General features: G+C 42.6%; 1 protein-coding gene across 1 annotated transcript in view; it reads right to left on the reverse strand.

The window, feature by feature from the left end:
• Positions 1-17,944, reverse strand: part of LOC126872317 (tensin-1) — a 181,424-nt gene that overhangs the window by 102,658 nt on the left and 60,822 nt on the right. Inside the window, exons 2-3 of the mRNA XM_050632120.1 lie at positions 14,548-14,656; positions 14,180-14,217 (exon numbers count right to left, since the gene is read on the reverse strand). Coding sequence (XP_050488077.1) covers positions 14,180-14,217; positions 14,548-14,656 — 147 coding nt within the window. The remainder of the gene's footprint in view (positions 1-14,179; positions 14,218-14,547; positions 14,657-17,944) is intronic.

The following is a 17,944-nucleotide window of genomic DNA, read 5'->3' on the forward strand; positions in this document are numbered from 1 at the left end:
GACGCTCGACAAAGATAGGATTAATTACTTGCCATGCAATTTTAAGTTTCTTCTTTTCGTTCGGGTTTCTTCAATATTCATTGAAATTAGGTTAGTCGGGTATTGGAAGCTCGTCTGAAATCCACGACTCGGTTGATTCGTTCCTTTCTACCGGGCAGCGTTAAGTCGGAACGTCGGTAATCAACTCGAAGCTCGATTCTCTCGTGGAACAGAAAGTAAGGGAGCGTTCTCGCTGAGTAAACTTCAAATAATCGAGGGAATTCTTTCGCAGGCTTAATCGCCCAACGAATCGGGGAACGTCCCGGTAGAAAAGTTAAGTATCATCTACAGGAGAAAAAGTTCCTCAGCTCTCTTTAAAGGTAATCGATAAAGTAAGAAAACATTCTGGTTCGACTGACTATTGGTCGTGATTTACCTTTAGCTTCTTACTCTCTTCGTTACCTTTAACTGGCAACTTTTGTCAAAATATATTCGAAAACGAACGATTCGCAAAATTATCGAGCAGATTCTCCAGCTATCTGTATCAATCTTTTAGAGAAGATAAATGTAACACGATGCGAGAAATATTCAAGTTGGATCAATCGACTGACCAGAGGTAAGACAATCGATGATCTGACTATCGAATCGACTGACGAATCTAGCCTACGAAGAACCTCGTTGGTCAGAAAATTTGACAGCGGACAGACACTGCCACACCCTGGTTAACGTCTAATCGCATTAAATAGTTCGCAGTCTACCAATTGGTCACGTCCCGAGCTCGTTTAATGCTACACCAGGGGATTCACGGTTAACTCCAACCCGTCACCGATTAGATACCATGTAGATGCTGCTTACCGTCGATTACTTGACTTCGAACTTTCCGCATCACCTCCGATCGCGATTACGATACGCTATCGTGATTTAAATCCGTACATAGCACGAATATTTACCGATAATACGTATCGAACGATTATTTAGTATGAAAGCTTTTTTTCAGGCATTAGCAATTTTAACGAGAATGGAAATGGTAAACTTTGTGCCTATCGTCTTTCGAGAGCGATCTCTGGTATTCTCTGGCCGGATTTCTCTTTTTTTTCAGCTTGCTCTTTCCTTTCGTCGCCAGGCAAGTGTTAATGACGCTAATGCATCGACCTCGGACAGAACGAACCTGTGGCACATCAATATTCATTAGCACTTCGTTCCACCGACCGAATAATTCCATGTGCCCACGGCCTATCCCACAAACCTACTGTGTACACGCGCGTTCATCGCGTGTGAACCCGACCAACGTTTCAGAAGAATCCTTTTCGGACGACGATTCACGCGATTAACATGAACACGTGTTTACTCGCCTGTCTGAGCTACTATGCTCAGGTAAAAGAATGACAGAAATCTCATACACCAAGATAGAACTAACTTCATCGTATCACTAAAATCCTTACCATTGTGAATCACATCAAGTAAAATATCAAAATACTGAGAGCATTGCACGAAGACAAAGTGCAACGCCAACGAACTGTAATTTCATATATTTCGCGATGCGTTACAAGATTTTCTTATTTTATAGGGGAAATTAAAATTCTTCCTCTTTTTAGAAAAGTGAAAGGTGATGAATTCTTTTCATTTTCTTCGAGAAATGTCTAATCTCCAATGGAAAACCCGCAGAAATTTTGCACGATTTTGTATCTAACACAGAGCTGATTTCAAAATCTAACTCAAATCGAACCTAAATCGTAATCAATTTTTATTTCTCAAGGCAAGATATTTTATTGTGCAATGGAAACCCGAGGCTCACACGAGGCCCCGTTATTCAGACCTAGCGTGAAGCATACAGTATCAATTTATTGCTCGGCTCGAGCAAAGTTCGCGTTGCACGCGCCCTGATACGCATTACGCTTATGCACGCGTGCGGCCAACCTTTCGACAAAGGAGATCCGTTTCACGGCGAGACACAATTCATGTGGTCGTCACGCCCACGTACCAGGTTTTTCTGTCCTCCGTGAAACTACCGGAATGCCGTAGCTTCGCGACCACATCGCCAACAACTTATGCATTCGAGTTGATCCGTGCCACGTTATTAAACTGTCCAGCTGACCGACGATCACCGGTTCGACTAAATCATAGGGGGCAAGATGAATGGATGTCGATGAGAGTTCTTGATATAAGCTAAGAAGTTTGGAAACCTGACTATCATGAAAATCATAATAACTAGTAGTGTGTATGTATGTTCATTTCTTTTTTTACTGCTTCCCTTCCTTTCTCGTTGCATCCTATTAATATCGACACTTTAGTTGTACTCCAAGTAACATCACCGTGTGGATGACAGTAAAAAGTTCTCTCTACAAATCAAAAGAAATGAACTCCATCTCGAAAATAATCTTCGTAAATCTCTTATACTCTCACTAGCAACATCTCGCGTGAGTTTTAAGATGATAAAAACCCCGGTTATTTACCCGACAAACGGCCATGAGGCGACCAAACGCGAAGTTACTGCTATCTTATCAGAATTTCATTCCGCGGAATTGGAATGCTCTGCCAATCGGCTCATTGGAGAACCGCGTAATGAAGGTGTCCCGTATTTCTTCGTTTTAAACGATCCCCGATTACACCGATATCGACATTGTTATCTAAATCGACGAGTGACTCCAACGCTCCCGAATCGCTCGCTTTAAATTCCACGGCTGATAATACGGTCGCTGGACCAACCGGTCGAGTCCAATTCGACCTGTTCCGAAATAGCGTGGTTGGTCCTTCCCGAGGCGAGAGAAACCGGGGCATAATCCACACCGATTCCTCCCACTTTCGTGAAATTTATTTCGATGTCCAATTCGGGAACCAACCGAAAAAAATTCCTCCGGCCGGTTTCGCCAATGAACGAGCGATGTCGTACGCGCAATGCCGACAGCGGCGAATCAATTTTATGCAAGTCGTTTACGAGCTCCTTACGATCCATCCACACGGGTAGTGCGACGATTCCGACGGAGTTGCGATCGTAAAACGTTATGACTGGTAACCCGAGGTTAACTTGACAAAAACCACAAGGATCCACCCTCTTCATCGTCTCCTATCTTTCTTGGTTTTCACTCATCTGGTCCTTTTTTATCAAACACGAGTCTCGTTGCGAAGGCGAACGTTGGAAACGGAAGTTTTGCTGCAGGAAGTACGAGTTGGTGCCACGAATCAGTCTGGAGGGAATCGTTTAACGACTCGAGAAAAGAAGATGTGGCAACGATTTTACGATCTTTTAAGAGATGCCGGCGAGGAGAGAATTATTGGTACTTTTTACGAAGCCTGACTTAATGATCCTCGACAATGTGTATAAATTAACAGGCTCGCGGTTGTGCTCGTCGATGAGAAATCGTGGTTGTCGTGGTAATTTCGAGTAATAAGGAAAGCGAAGGCGTGGAATCGCGAGCTTGCAAAGTTTAATATCCAAGATAACGGGGGAATTTGTAGCGTTGCTTTGCTAGAAACAACGGTACCAGCTCCGGCGCGAGGGAATTATCGAAGCGTTTTTCGAGCAACAAGAACATCTCGAAAGTCGAGCCGCAGCTGCGAACTTTCCTAAACCTTATAACGCATCCGCCAATCCTCGCGATATTTCGAGTTAGTTTCGAGTCCACCGACAACTTCCGCGAACTCGGACGCAGAGGGAACTTTGTCAAGAAATCTTATTCCCTTGGCCATGAAGCGGCTTTCATTTTTGTTTCAACTAACGTTAAGCTGGATATCGCTTCACGATTCAAGTACATTATACCAGATGATAAACAGACGATTCGACGTCATTACAATTTCCTAGGGATGACGCAGTTCGATTCGATAACTTTTAATATCTTTGACGATGTAGTGTACAGGCACGAGCAATTCTGTTGCTGGAAATACGAAACTACCGAGCTGTTTTTTAGTTGTATAAAAAGAATGTTATACTTTTAATGATGCAATAGACACGAACAGCTATTCTGCTATTACGCTCATGGTCGTTAGAAACATAAAGCTGTCTAATCGTACTGTGTCCTGGTTACAAAGCTCAAATGAAATCACAGCGAAATTGCAATGAAATTCCGACGAAATCACAATGAAATCGTAACGAAATCGCAACTGGTCCGCGTGTAACATACGTTCGTTAACGAATCGAGTGCGAAACCAGAGAGACACGATTAATTCGCGGCTCTAATTTGCCGATAGAGCGTTGAACGCCACTGTTAATAAGTACATCGTATTCCGTACTCTTCGTGAAATTTCATGAATATTTCATGGGTTGGCGGAACTTTCAACTAGGTGTGTTTAAGCGGCCTGGACAGATTGCTGTATATCGCGTGGAACGTCCCGTTGCAAAGTACACAGAGAGAAAGAAAGAGAAAGAGAGAGGGAGAGAGAGAGAGAGAGAAATACATCAAGAAGCCCGGAGGAATTTCAGCTAAAAGACACATTATGCGCGACCTTAAAAGCTAAACGCGATTCTCGGAAGGACTATTTCGGCTCGTTGGCGAATTTCAACGCGTGCAGCCTTGACTGGTCTTAACCGAATTCCTCTCGCGGTGTTTTACAAAAGGGAATCACGTACGCAGCCTGTTCTTCCTTAAATCGAAGATTAGAAGGTGGAACGACGTTCGAAGGACGGAGGGAAAGGGTCGAGCATCGGATGACTGGGCCCGCCATCGTTCGCAATAATTTGTGCTCGAGCTCGTTTGCATACCAATTAATTGGCCATGATTACGAGAGATTAATGGCGCCACGTTTGCTGCTGTGAATTAAAAATCCCATCATCGAAACGATCATGTATATGTGTGTTTCAAAATTTTCTTCGATGTTACTGTATCTAATCGATCCTCGCCGTTGGGACATAAATTACGTCTAACCGAAAACTTTTGCCAATATTTTTTACTCAATCTCTCAAACTTTCTTTAACGGCATCGCGCTTACTTCTGCAAGTTAAAAATTTTACTATTGAGATTTCGTTTGGCATCGCCAGATGTACCTTTTCGTTGTTGTTCAAACATAAATAAAGCGTAAATGAAAATCTCTAGCAATTTTCTAAATTTATTTCGATACTACGAATGAAAAATTATACGCGTGCTGACGATATATTTCGTTTGAAAATTTCATTGAACCTCGCTATACTTATCCGTTCCGTGTTGTTTTAGCATAAATCACTCTGAAAACTTCTGGCGCAATACTTCGAGTCTGCTTTTTAAAACCAGAATCAATATTCGACATTCCAAGTCGCGTTTCCGACGACAAAAGGAACGAGTCTCAGGCAGTCAATTTGACTTCGCCTGGAAGAGCAAACAACTGCGATAGCAACTATGCTAAAAACGCGACACAGATATTCAATGCCTGCGCAGGAAGCACGATTATCGATATACTACTCGCAAACGACCGCGTACGACGGGGACAATGCACAGGGAAAAAGAAACTTCGCGTTTCGGTGTACGGACGAGTTGCGTGCGAAAAAAAGAGTTGGCCGAACGCTTTTCACTCGATGCATCGCGATAGCTGGCGCTATGCCAGGGAGAAAGACTCGGCCATTCGAGTCGTCCAATCAATCTGGCCACGTGGAAAAAAAAATGGAAAGCCCATCTGGCCCCGATATATCGAGCACGGTAGCTCGACCATCGAAATTCCAACCAACGTCGTACGTAGGCGAACGCTATCGCGAGCGTACCACTCGCTTCAACGTTCGTCGCTATCTTCGTTCGATAATTAAAATTGCCTGACATAGATAACGTTTTATCAGCAATACTTACGGACAATTACAGTTAAATAACGTCATCGTTCCATTCCATTAATACGATCGTTTCGTTATTCTGATGAAAGTTATATAACATCGTAACATGAAGATAATTGTAACGACTTGAAAATTTCTGACGAATTTCTCAAACGTGAAAGAAGAAGTGCGTATACTTTTATGTGCAAACAGTGCCATACCTACCAGTGAACGTTATCTAATCACTTAGAGAGTCTTATCAACCCTATCCTTCCGTCTTTTTTTCTCATTTAAACACAACCAGAAATTGCGAGCTTCGTATGTGAATGTCAAGCAAATCCAACGTAGTACAGAAGCTTTTGATAAACGCGAAATCGATAAGTCCCGTTGGTCATTTCCGTACTTTTAGCGTGAATTCGTAATACTTAATAAATAATCGGATTATACTTGTAAGCAGATGTTCGCTCGTTTATATTTAAGATACGTTGACGATTTAAACATAAAAGAAACCCAAGCTTGAAACACGAACCTGCGCGAGTGATAAATGTAAATTCGAATTCGCAAAGTAGAAAGTTGGGTGCAAGTGGCAAGTGTTATCCAGAATATCTACGAACCAGAAACCTCGGACACCGTCATGCAAGCCGCGGATACATAAGACATCGTCGTGTACGTCAAGAATTCCTTGTCTTTGCTGCAGCTATAATAAGGGCTCGTGCACACTAATTCGATAAAGCATTTAGGCAAACTTCGCAAAACCTCTTACCCATTAACCTTTAACCGCAAACTTAAACCATTCCTTGTATATATAAAAATTCCACGAGGACTTATCGAATTACAAATAAAAGAAATCCAATTCCATGCCAATACCAATTTCTACGAGTTTTCGGCTCCTACAGGCTGTCGCTCGTGTAATTGTCGAACAATCCTATGAAAGTTTTCCAAGAACCAAGTCTCGAACGTTGCTCGCATTATCGAGACCTTCGCCATTCTCTCGCGATCGGTGTGCACGAAGCCTAGGTCCGTCGCGCGGCGAATTTAGAACGCAACAAGAAGAAACCGCGTGCGCGCGGGCGACATGGCTAAGAAACGGAGGGAAAAAAAGGCCCGAGAAGGAGGAAAAGAAATTGTTGGACGGAACGTGGCGCAAGTACCTCATTGGTGGAACCGTGACCGTTCATCTTGCCGTCACCTCTGGTATCCCATTACCGGTCTGCGGCGAAACGCTCCAAGGATCGTTCACCTTCTCGCATCGGTTCTCGAAAATGGCGCATCTCACTTCCTTCGCACTGTCCACCTCGTCGCCGTCTCTCTCTTTTCGTGGTTCTCCAATGTCCAAGCTTCTCCCTTCGTACAATTCGTACCTGACGGACCACTCTCGATTTTCGTTAGGCTGGTCAACGCCGGTCAAGGTCACGGCACGATCGACGCCGTTACTAATTTCGCGCGAGTGTTCCTGGGTTCGACGACCCTCCTCCCCATGCTTATTTCGCTCGTGCCTGCTTCGCACACGACACCGTTTCAGGAATTTTATCGCGAGATCGATCCAACGTTCGATTATACAGCCTCTGTAACCGCCTCGACACTGAAATCGTCTATCCGAGACAGCTACACACAGCTTCCTCGACCAGCAGGTTCCGGCACGTCACTTCACTTAACCGATTGTAAAATGTTTTGACTCGACGTGTCTCGGAATCGTGTTATACTTCGATTCGTATAAACATTTTAAAGTACGAAGATATCTTTCGAGTTAATGGTAAAATTCGATTTCCCGAGTAACTTTGAACGATCTTAAAAAGAATTCGAAGGATTTAGGCGGTATATATGAGCGAGATGATCACTGGACGAGTTTTTACGTTATCGATCGCGATAGATGCAAGGGACGGTGGAATAGGAAATCCTCGATGGATCGAGCAACGGCGACGAATCGATCTTTCCCACGTCCTTCGCGTTGGAGCGCTGTTCGCGGACTGGAGAGCTCCGCATCGCGCGTGCACGGAGCCCATCGCTATCGCCGCAGGTAGACACCCCACCAAATACACGGAGACCGGCAAGAAAATTTGTGGTCGAATCTTAACAACCCGCTGTTACACCGACGACGTTAAGAATTATATACGAGCACTTCCTGATTTATCGTCGGGCAACACCGTCGCGAATATATTTATATCGTAATGTATAGACAGCAACGGGCTTATTTATCGGGCGTTCGTTACCGCCGACAAATAATTCACGCTTCGGCGGCGGCTAATGTGCCCGATACCTACGACACAGGAGGAAAATTGGATTTTCGAGGAAGCTTGTTAACCCTTCGTTGCGCGCGTTTTACTTTCACGCCGGTACACGATCGTGTAGTAGATTATAGCGCGTAAACTCTCCTAAACTTTACGGTTAATTGAAACAGAAACTTCTGTTGATCTCTCCGTTGAACATTTTAATTATCAATTCGCGCGAACGACGATAATAATCGAGAATATAAATTATTCTTTCGAATATTAAAGATTAAGATTAATAATCTTCAAAGAAGATATTGTGATTTTGATATCTGATCGCGATTTTCGATAGATTGTTTTGTCGGTAATGTAGAGTTTCAGAAATATTCACGTAATACGAAGATCCAGTTTGTAGCTAGTTACATATTCATCTATCAGTTTGTTGGCGCCGTTACTAGGCAACGAAAGAAACATAAATTCATTCTACTGATCGATCGACACGCAAGCTTTGTGGTAGACAGTCTCCGCGTAGTTCTCAGTTAATTTTAATTGCAGTAGAATTTCGTTGACGCGAGCCTGTCACAGAGTAAGCGGTTTATATAATTTTCCAGATATACCGTTAAAACGCGGACTAAATTCATAATAGCGTTACTTATTCGCTATTTATCATGAAAGAAACGTTCTCTGTGGTTTTTGCTTCGTAAAATACATATCTAACAGCCACCTATATGTAGGAGTCTATTTAGAGTTACAATTTTTTTGAAAATGATTGTACTGGCGTTTTACATACACTGTGATCACCTCCACGTAACATTAGATAGTGTTTGTTTCTGTATATACACAGACTTATAGAATAATGATTCCATCGTTGGAGCTGTTGAAGTGCAAGTGTTATCATACTCACTACACATTCGTAAAATTAAGTTTACGTTCGAATAAGAAATAGAGTTCATAGAAACAAAATTCTACTATAATCGATGATAAAGCCGCTCAAAAATCATCTTAGAAAATAACGAGAAGTCTGTTAAATGCTCCAATTTTTCAAAAACTTCTCTGTAATTTACGATCATTTATGTCGCATTTGTTTCAAGAAGTAAACTTATTATTCTTCTGAAAGGTTCAATTAATTTGTACGGTCATAGTTATTCAATTATTTTGTGGACTATTGGTATAATTATTTGTTATAATCAAAGGGTCAACGACCCAACAGTAGAATCGACGCTTAGCGTGTCCCACGTTCGACCGAATCGAGAAACACGCGAGTTAAGGATAATTCCTTGCATAATGGCAATAGATCAATGGCAGAAGAATACGTATAAGCGTGTCGCCGTGAATTCCGCCTATTTTCGTGACACGCGACACACAAACAGGGAGGTTATTAGTCATTAGGCAACCAATGTTGGCTGACCGCCGTAGCCAATGTCACGACACCGCGGGACGTTCTTTTCGTTCGTCACATACGTCTAACGTCTCGTCTTGCCGCGTCTTCGATCCTCCTGTTCGATCCTCGGCTTTTCTTCGTTCGATCAATAGCTCAGACTCCGCTCCGAATACCGTTACAGCCCTCGCACGCGATCGCATCGATTTTCCTTCCGCGATTCCGAAACGTACGCGACGAACCGCGTGGTGATTACTCTTGAAAATCTAAGTGGAATAAGTCGTATCGCCTTTGTCTCGAAAACTCGCCTCGAAATACGAACGAAGCCGAATTTCAATTAATTTCTTGCTCCTAGAATTATTTGAGGTGTTCCAGTTTCCAAAGCATCTCTCGATGCAATCTAAGCTTCTGTTCGAGATCTTAATAGTATCGATTGGTAGTATACAGAGGATTTCGAAATTGCTTTTAAAACACCTGCGAGCGTTCGGTTTAATCAAAGTATCTTGCAGTAGAACGAGACCATGTCGTGTCAGGCTTCTTTTCTTCGAAAAAGTTTGTGTTCTACATACTTTATCCAGGAAGTACTGATATTCTTCTTGAGTACACTCGTGTTAAAAGTATTCATTTGCATTTATAAGTAGAAAGTTGGTACATAATTTGAAAATGATAATTTTTGCCAGTATAGTCAAAATGAAGGAACCAGTGTGTCTATGTAGTGATAAGAACGACGATCGATGTGTTGTCTCGAGATTATTTCAAATCCCCCGACACGGAGGAAGGTGTTTAACTCAACCCAATTCAACTCTAATTTAAGTTTATACTACGGATGCTAGGAGTATTCGCCAGAATCGCATACGGAAATTCCAATTTTCTTCTACACCTACTTCGAGCGTTCTCCTTAATCAAGCATCGTCCTCGTTCTCGTCACCTCTCCTATTCATCTTTGTTTCTTAAATCAACACCGGCAAACAATCCTGCATTCATCAGGAACAAGGGTATCAAGGTGGATCATATCCGAGCTGCTGATGATGCATCAGCTCTCGGGAGCGCGCAACGTGGCGAAAGAAAATAAAGAGAAAGGAGATAAAGAGACGATGTATCAGAGGCACAGAGCCGACCTGTCTCTAGCCCTGTCCACGGAAACAATGGTGTATTACTAATCCTGGACTCTTCCCTTTTAGACCCCATTCTTCACTTTGAAAATTCCTTCTGGCTTCCCTCTGTGTTTTCCTCTCTGAATTTTCATACCGCCTCCTCCCCTTGGAAAACTTTCCCTCGTTCTCTGTGCTCTTCCTGTTCATTACACGGCGGCCTCGCGTTCGATGCAAAAGAACGACGAGCAGCTTAATATCGATGTTGCACCTGGGCGCATCTCGACGATCGAATCCCGCGAAGAAAGGAGGAAACAAGAAACAGACGAGATGGAAGAAGAAGAAGAAGGGAGAGAACGCAGTGAGAAGCGGGATCAAGCGTTACCCATCGTCTGGTTTCCCCGGTTCTTGCTAGCTGTTTACAATCGTGGAAGGCCGAGGTGGTGGTACACACCGTGCTAGCACCAGGTATGGTAGCCACGACTTTCGTACTTGGCGAGGACGAGATGTGACCACGGTTTACAACGGTGGACGGTCGATGCACCTCGCGACTTCCACAACCCGTAAGCCTCCGCCGTGTATCCCGGTGTCTAGAGAAGGCTCGGGCTAACTAAAAGGACTTGGACATTCAGCTTAGAGCTGCTGCTCCTCCTCGGTGCTACCAGTTCACCGCAAAAATGACCAAGTTCGTAGGAGAACGAGTACGTTCTCGTGACTTCAGCAAATTACCTAATTCGCGACATACTGATCCCTTTACACAATTTGGAAACCAGCCACAGGACGATGGAGGAAATAAACGTTGATCAGTAACTTTGGCAATGTTCACCGAGGGAAGATTTGTTAGCGGGCCCTGTTTAGCTCCGGAAATTTACGGCGGTGCTAGAGTTTTGAACAGTCGAGAGTGGTCGATGTTAACACGAGTTTCGGCGAAATTAACGAACGAAAGGCGGTGCAAAGAATGGAGGAGAGTCGCGGCGACCTTCAATGTCAAGGAAACATCTGGCCTCTCCATATTCGACGAACGATGTCGTTCGTTAGCTCGTTCCAGCGGTTCTCAGCGTCGACTGGCGCAGGAATTCTAGGAGAAATGGTGTTACAGTAAACGATGATATCAATACCTTCCTAGCACATACCAAGGCGTATCTTGAGATAGGTGGCACGATATATAGGTTGTTCGTATGACTATACGGTAGCATTATATTACATGAGACTCTGGACAGTAGTACTTTCTTACCAATTATATTTTGCAAGAATTTTTATCTGCGATTAAATGAGAAATAAGGTGTAGCGTTCTATATATTGTAATACGATTGCAATTACCAACATTTGGAGAACTTTATCTTCTACAATATTAGGTTTTACTTTTAAAAGCCAAAGAGAATCTTCTATGTCTCTAAACACAAAACAATTATGTGATTCTAGTAATGCAATTCTACTAATTCGTCAAATTTAATTGCTAAAACTCTAGTCATTCAGAAATTTAGTTTCCTTACACTGGATTCTTTTAAAAAGCAATTGCAACAAGATCTTTGGCAAGTGTCTATATCTCGACTAATCATCAGAATTATTCATGTCTTTTTCGCCTTTATCATCTGTATGTATCTCTCTTTTTTTTCTCTTTCGTACACCAGTGTAGCACATAATGCCTGTTAAATCTTATTACGGATAAAAATTGTCTGTTAATTCTTATTATTGGTAATTATACTATAAAAGTAATGAATATATAAGTGACATTCCACGTATGTTTCATGCATCATTTGAACATTTATTGCTATATCGCTGTTTCGAGAATAAAAGTAGCAACTGTTTCTTGGTACCGCGAGTCCAACAAATTGCATCATACTGTCATCCAAAGGGTGATGTTCCACGATACCGCGAACAGGGACTTCTAGATGACACGAGCACGTGACAACTCGTGGAAGGAAGACTGCCCACAGCCTCGAATTTCAAAACGTCTAGAGAGAAGAAACGTGACCTACGCGGAATTCTTCTAAGGAACGAAAGGAGCGGTTAGCTTTTGTGCCTCCATGATGGGGCAATAAGACTGTTTCGTGGCATGGTCTGGCAACTTTAATAAGCCTAAATCCTGGCAACTTTAATAAGCCTAAATCCTGGAACGATCCATGAGATCATGGAACATAGGAAGAAGATCGATGGTTCGATAAACTGGTAGGATATTGTGCACCCAATCGTGTATCTCCCATTAACCTCCATGTTTCTACTCGTTAATATCAGGAAATAGCATTCGAATTGCTAATTAGACTGAAATTGTAATCTTTTTTACCTGCGCTTGGGCCAACTGGATATTCGAGTATTACCGACTTTCCACTGCTGGCGATCGTGGCCAATAATCCGTCCAAATGATCCCTAATTAAACTTAATACCTTCTCTCTGTCTCGTTTTATTCTCTCTCTCTCTCTTTCTCTCTCTATCTCCGTCTCGATCGAAATGTCATACCAGTCTCCGTTGCTAATTGCCCGGCAACGGTGACAAGCTTTTGGCGAAAGTCACGCGCGCCAGAGACAACACTATCGAGCGATGTAACGTGTGTCGACTTGTTAAACGTTAATCGTACGAAGACGTATAACTGTCTACCTTCACCGTAGGCCGGCCCTCAATCCGATCCAAACAGAACAAAGTCTTCCTCCGGTAATGGAAGCTCTCGACGAAATAGACGTATCAAAGGGATCGAGCCGACCGTTTTGTTCGCGGTGTGCCACAAAACCTTCGTAACAAACGACGTCTCGCCACTTACAGAAGGAAGTCGTGCTCTCCTACTGTCTCGGGCACGTTCTCCTTCACTTCCATCGTTCATCCTTCCGTTCTTCTTCGTGTCCACGCGTTCACAACACACATATGTATATTAACCTGTATGTATACTGTATATGTATCTTTATTTGTGTATTTGATTCTGCATGTATTCCTACATGCATCCTTTATGTACCTGTTTATCACTGTGTATGCTATGTATCGCTACGTGTGTATTACAGCGTATATATACTTACGTATGTGTCTTTATTGTGTTCGTAAGTGTATGACTGTGCATCTATAGCTATGTTTTCCTTTGTATGTGTGTGTATGATCAACCTGTGCGAATGTGTACGTATGACCAAGCCACGGTTCCGTGCCAGGTTGTTGGACGCTCGTGTTGGAGCGAGTGTGACACAGGAGCACTTCAAGATACGAAGAAGGTAAGGTAAGTAAAGCTCGTGCCCTGCCCGGTGACTGAACCCACACCGTGTGTTTCACACAGAGACAATTGATTCTGTCTCGGCCTATTCTCACACGAACATACACGGATTTATTTGGTACTGTGTATCTGTAGCATCGACAAAGACTTCGAGGTACCGAGAATCTCATCGACCAGGCTCCATCGGTAGAGTGCTCGAATTAAGATGCATCTACTAAGTGGCATCTCTTCTACGACGCGGTTCTTCTCCGTTGATCGCTTCCGGTTTCGTGAAACCAGACACGTATACGTCGTTGATACTCGTCGCTCGAAAAATTCCTCCGATGGATTGGCTCGATCCGACGACTTCGCTCGTTCAAGAGCGTTTTGTTGGACGTGCTCGTAGCACACAGCAGATTTGTTTGAGTACCAGGAAGTACGAACCAGAACCCGTGCACGGTACGGAGAGGCTCTTCGTGTACGGGCAAGAGCTCTCCAGGTATCCACTCTGTCACAAAGTTTCCGAGAAGACGTTGCCTGATCGTGAACGTACACTAATTCGTGAGAAACGATGAACGAGGGGCGATCTAATTGCCGGTCGCTCGGATGAAATTTTACGAAACGTGCAGAGAAAATATGTTTACTTACCTTGTCCTCGCAGGTTTTGTGGCAGATGTATTTGCAAACTGAAAATAAAGAAAGTATTTTAATAATACCGTCATATTTTTGTGTTTCTTTTGTGGCACGTTGATAAAGGTAAAATTAAAAAATGCTTACGAAGTATTCTATAAAATGTGGATTCAGTAGAAAAGAATTAATACAAAAAAGAAATATGCAATATCCTGTAGGAAGCTATTTAAGACTAGATCAGACTCAAATCGATCGACGTTTAAATTTCCCTCCATTTCTTCACGTACCACGCTTTTTTACCATACACAGCTCCGACAGAACTACCGACTGAACCCTTTCAGGCCACTAGAGCGAGCAAACCGCAGGAAATGAACTTATCGACTCACCTCTGCAGCACGACGCCTGTTTGATCACCGCCTGATGGCACAAATGGCACGGACGCGGCTTGCGCAACTGTTTCGTCCGGAACACGTGACATTGCGGCTCGAACTCGCTCTGAAATCAACCAAAAGGAAGAAATACGATTAATATAATCGATCGTTTCTCAATGAACAAGTAAAAGAGAATGCCGCGTCTAAAACTTATCTCTGAACATGCCACAGACACGTTCCCATGTTTCCTTTTTCCAGGGATTTTTTCAGCAACTTTAATTAGTGGATAAGGACCTCTTCACTGGCTAGTTTCAATGAGGTCTAGACGGTCTAAATGAAGCGCCTGTTCAACGTTGCCTTCATCGCCGGCAAAAACTCTTTCTTCCACTTGAAATTATTATTCATGAGTCGAGTGGTATTTCAAACTGTACATAGTGAAGAAATTCGTCCAGACGGTCGCACGGAAAACGACGACAAAGATGAAAAAGAAGAAGGAGGAGAAGAAGACGAAAAAGGAGTTTCACCAACTTTCTAGCCTCGCCGCAGTGTGTAATTGTTGTCTCTAGTCGTTTCGACTCGACGCTCAATCTGTTAACAGCGCATAAGCGAATGCACCACGCTATCCAAAGAGGCGGTTCGCGAAGTTATGCGCAAATAATCGCCCGGAGTGTTTGCGATCCAGCGATGCGCGGGTTCCGATTACAAACACGCAACGCTCGTCTCTTCCCTGGGAAGCGGATACCTCGCGCTTTCACCGACTTCGTCGCCGATCGATCGATCGATCGATCGATGAATTCGCAGAAAACAATTCCGTGGATCCGAGCCAAATTTTGCGTACCGCCACGTCGGTTGTAAGCGACGGCTGCTTGACGATTCCCCTCGTCGCGGCGGGATAATTCAATCGGCTTTCACGGGAATACGATCGTAAGTAACGATAACGCGACGAAGAAGAACCGCTCGTGCATTTTCACGGATTATTCGTCGTGAGTTTCGATCGCTTCTTCGATCGTTAAGTGGCTTAGCGGGTGGCGGGCCGCGTTGGAATGCGCGTAAGGAGAATAAGAACAGCTTGGTCAGACTGCTTAGTCAGACTATTCTGCCAGACTGCATCGCGCTAATCTTTGACATATTTTTGTTATTATTATTAACAGACGAGCAGAAGAGGCAATTTGGTACATGAAACTACACAGGAAACAAACGAAAGTTTGAATATAACGCGCCATGAAACGCAAAGGCGTATAACTCAATATAATTTTTAAATGCCAACAATACTAATATGTATAATATTTATGATATTAATCTGCAAATTAACTTCGACTCGAATTAACGAATCATTTGTTTTTTTTTTTTGAGAATTGAACATTGATTGCGAAAGTAAGAAATTCTAATCAGAAAGTGGAGTTGATCAATGTTGTTTTTGAGAGACTGATTTATTTCGAATTCTGTAGAACGCGAAATCACTCGAATTAGCTGTTTGCTAACAAATCTCAGGAATTCTGCGAAAGAAGAATTCTTTAGCTATTAGAAAGCTGTGAAAATCGTCAGTGATCAAAAGACATATACATTAACCAAACCCACATCTGAATTTTCAAATAAATTATCGTGAGGACACTGAAAAGACAAGACGAATTTGTTTTATAATCCAACATTAGGATTTGCTATTTTCTTCAAAACAAAGTTGATCATCTTGATTACTATTTAGCTCTAGTGATTGAAATTCCTCTTTTTTCACTTACTACCTTACCAAAGAGTTTACAAATTGATTAAAAGAATCCTTTACCTTACAGCAATATAGATTTCAGTTCTGTTTTCCACTCTCTTCATATCCAATTTATCCAAAGTACTCGATATATCTAATTGGTTATGAATATACCAATCAGACGTAGAGAATGAATTAAGCTTAAGGTTCCCTATAGCTTAATGAAATTCGAATTTACGAGTAGCCTGGAAAGCAAGATTCTTTCTATCGATTTCCAGCGAACGATAATTACAGCAAATATTTCTGTGTCATTGGTTTCACGCAGTCTGCAATTAACCCAATAGCAAACCGCACGCAACATCGGCCTAGCATTCCACGCACATTCCCATGTTTTTCTTATCTCACACAACCTTTATCTTCTCGTTCTTTGATCGATCGTGTTCTCTATAATCCAAATCCAAACCAACTCGATTCAAGTTTCAAGAGAATAACAGAATTCCTCCGAACATTAATACGACAATGTTTGCTGAACTTGCCGCTTTGATAATACTAATCGATGAAAATCCAATATTCTATTGCCGCTCAACGTGCCCGCTTTATCGTGGCAAAGTTTGCCATAGTTGCGTCGGCATCGAGAACGCAGACATAGATTGTAAAATACCGCGCCATTAAGAGGCTGTAATATTTCGTAATTATCAGTTTTATCGGGCAGCCACGAGTCACACCGGTTGAATTATTGTGACTCGACAAATGCGTTCGCCAATGCACGGAGGCGGAAGAACGAGCTTCCTTATTGGTTACTGTATGCAAAAGCTCGGCTGCGTTCGCTGTATCGTAAACGTAGTCACGCAGCTTCCATTCTTCTTCGCGTTACCCTTGTATTTCTTTCTTTTCATCTTTTTTACGAAACAGTGAATCGTGTTTCTGTATTAGATCGTTTGGTTGATATACACCTTTGCATTTGTCGAAATCTTTCGTTCGTTCGATAGTACGCGCCACACCGTTGGAGTAATATTATTGGTCGGCTATAAACGTCTTGAAATATTCGAGATAAATTACGTTTCTCATGGGTGTCCTCTATTTTGTACATTTTCTTACGCAATTTTATTATCCGCCTCCTATTTCACAGAGAAGAAATTAACCATTGGATATTAATTATAGTTTGACTACTAATGAAAGAGCCCGGGGACCACCATGGACTTCATTCTATTGAATAACAAACTATGATCAATTAAGATGGAAATTACCTAGCGATGGATGAATAATTTCGTCCGTTATCCAGCTAATCGATCTTTGACAAAAATTCAGAGGGTTTCCACTGATCGGTTAATAATTGACGTTCTGCGGAATCCCGATGCTACTTAATTTTACCCATCCCGGTTCGTAATGATGATTTATCATCCGTATGGTCGTATAGCCGTATAGCACTGATGATAAAAACAATACGTTCTTTCCCGTCGATGTACAATTTCACGGTAACTTAATTCTATCTTGTCGACGTTGCTCGGTGCTTGTACACGTATCTCAGTAACTAATTGCCGGATTCATTAGCGAGACTGACCTTTGATGCTCGCGAATAGCCATCGTCATTGATCACGTACGATTAATTGATCTTTAATCCTCGAGGAAACCCATTGAAATCCCTGGATCGCCGGCTATCTCGCTGGTTAGTCAGTCAACTTTCTTACTCCTCTACCTTTCTCCTCGAGAATA

Source organism: Bombus huntii, chromosome 13, assembly GCF_024542735.1.
Source record: "Bombus huntii isolate Logan2020A chromosome 13, iyBomHunt1.1, whole genome shotgun sequence".
In the NCBI taxonomy this organism is placed as follows: Eukaryota; Metazoa; Arthropoda; class Insecta; order Hymenoptera; family Apidae; genus Bombus; species Bombus huntii.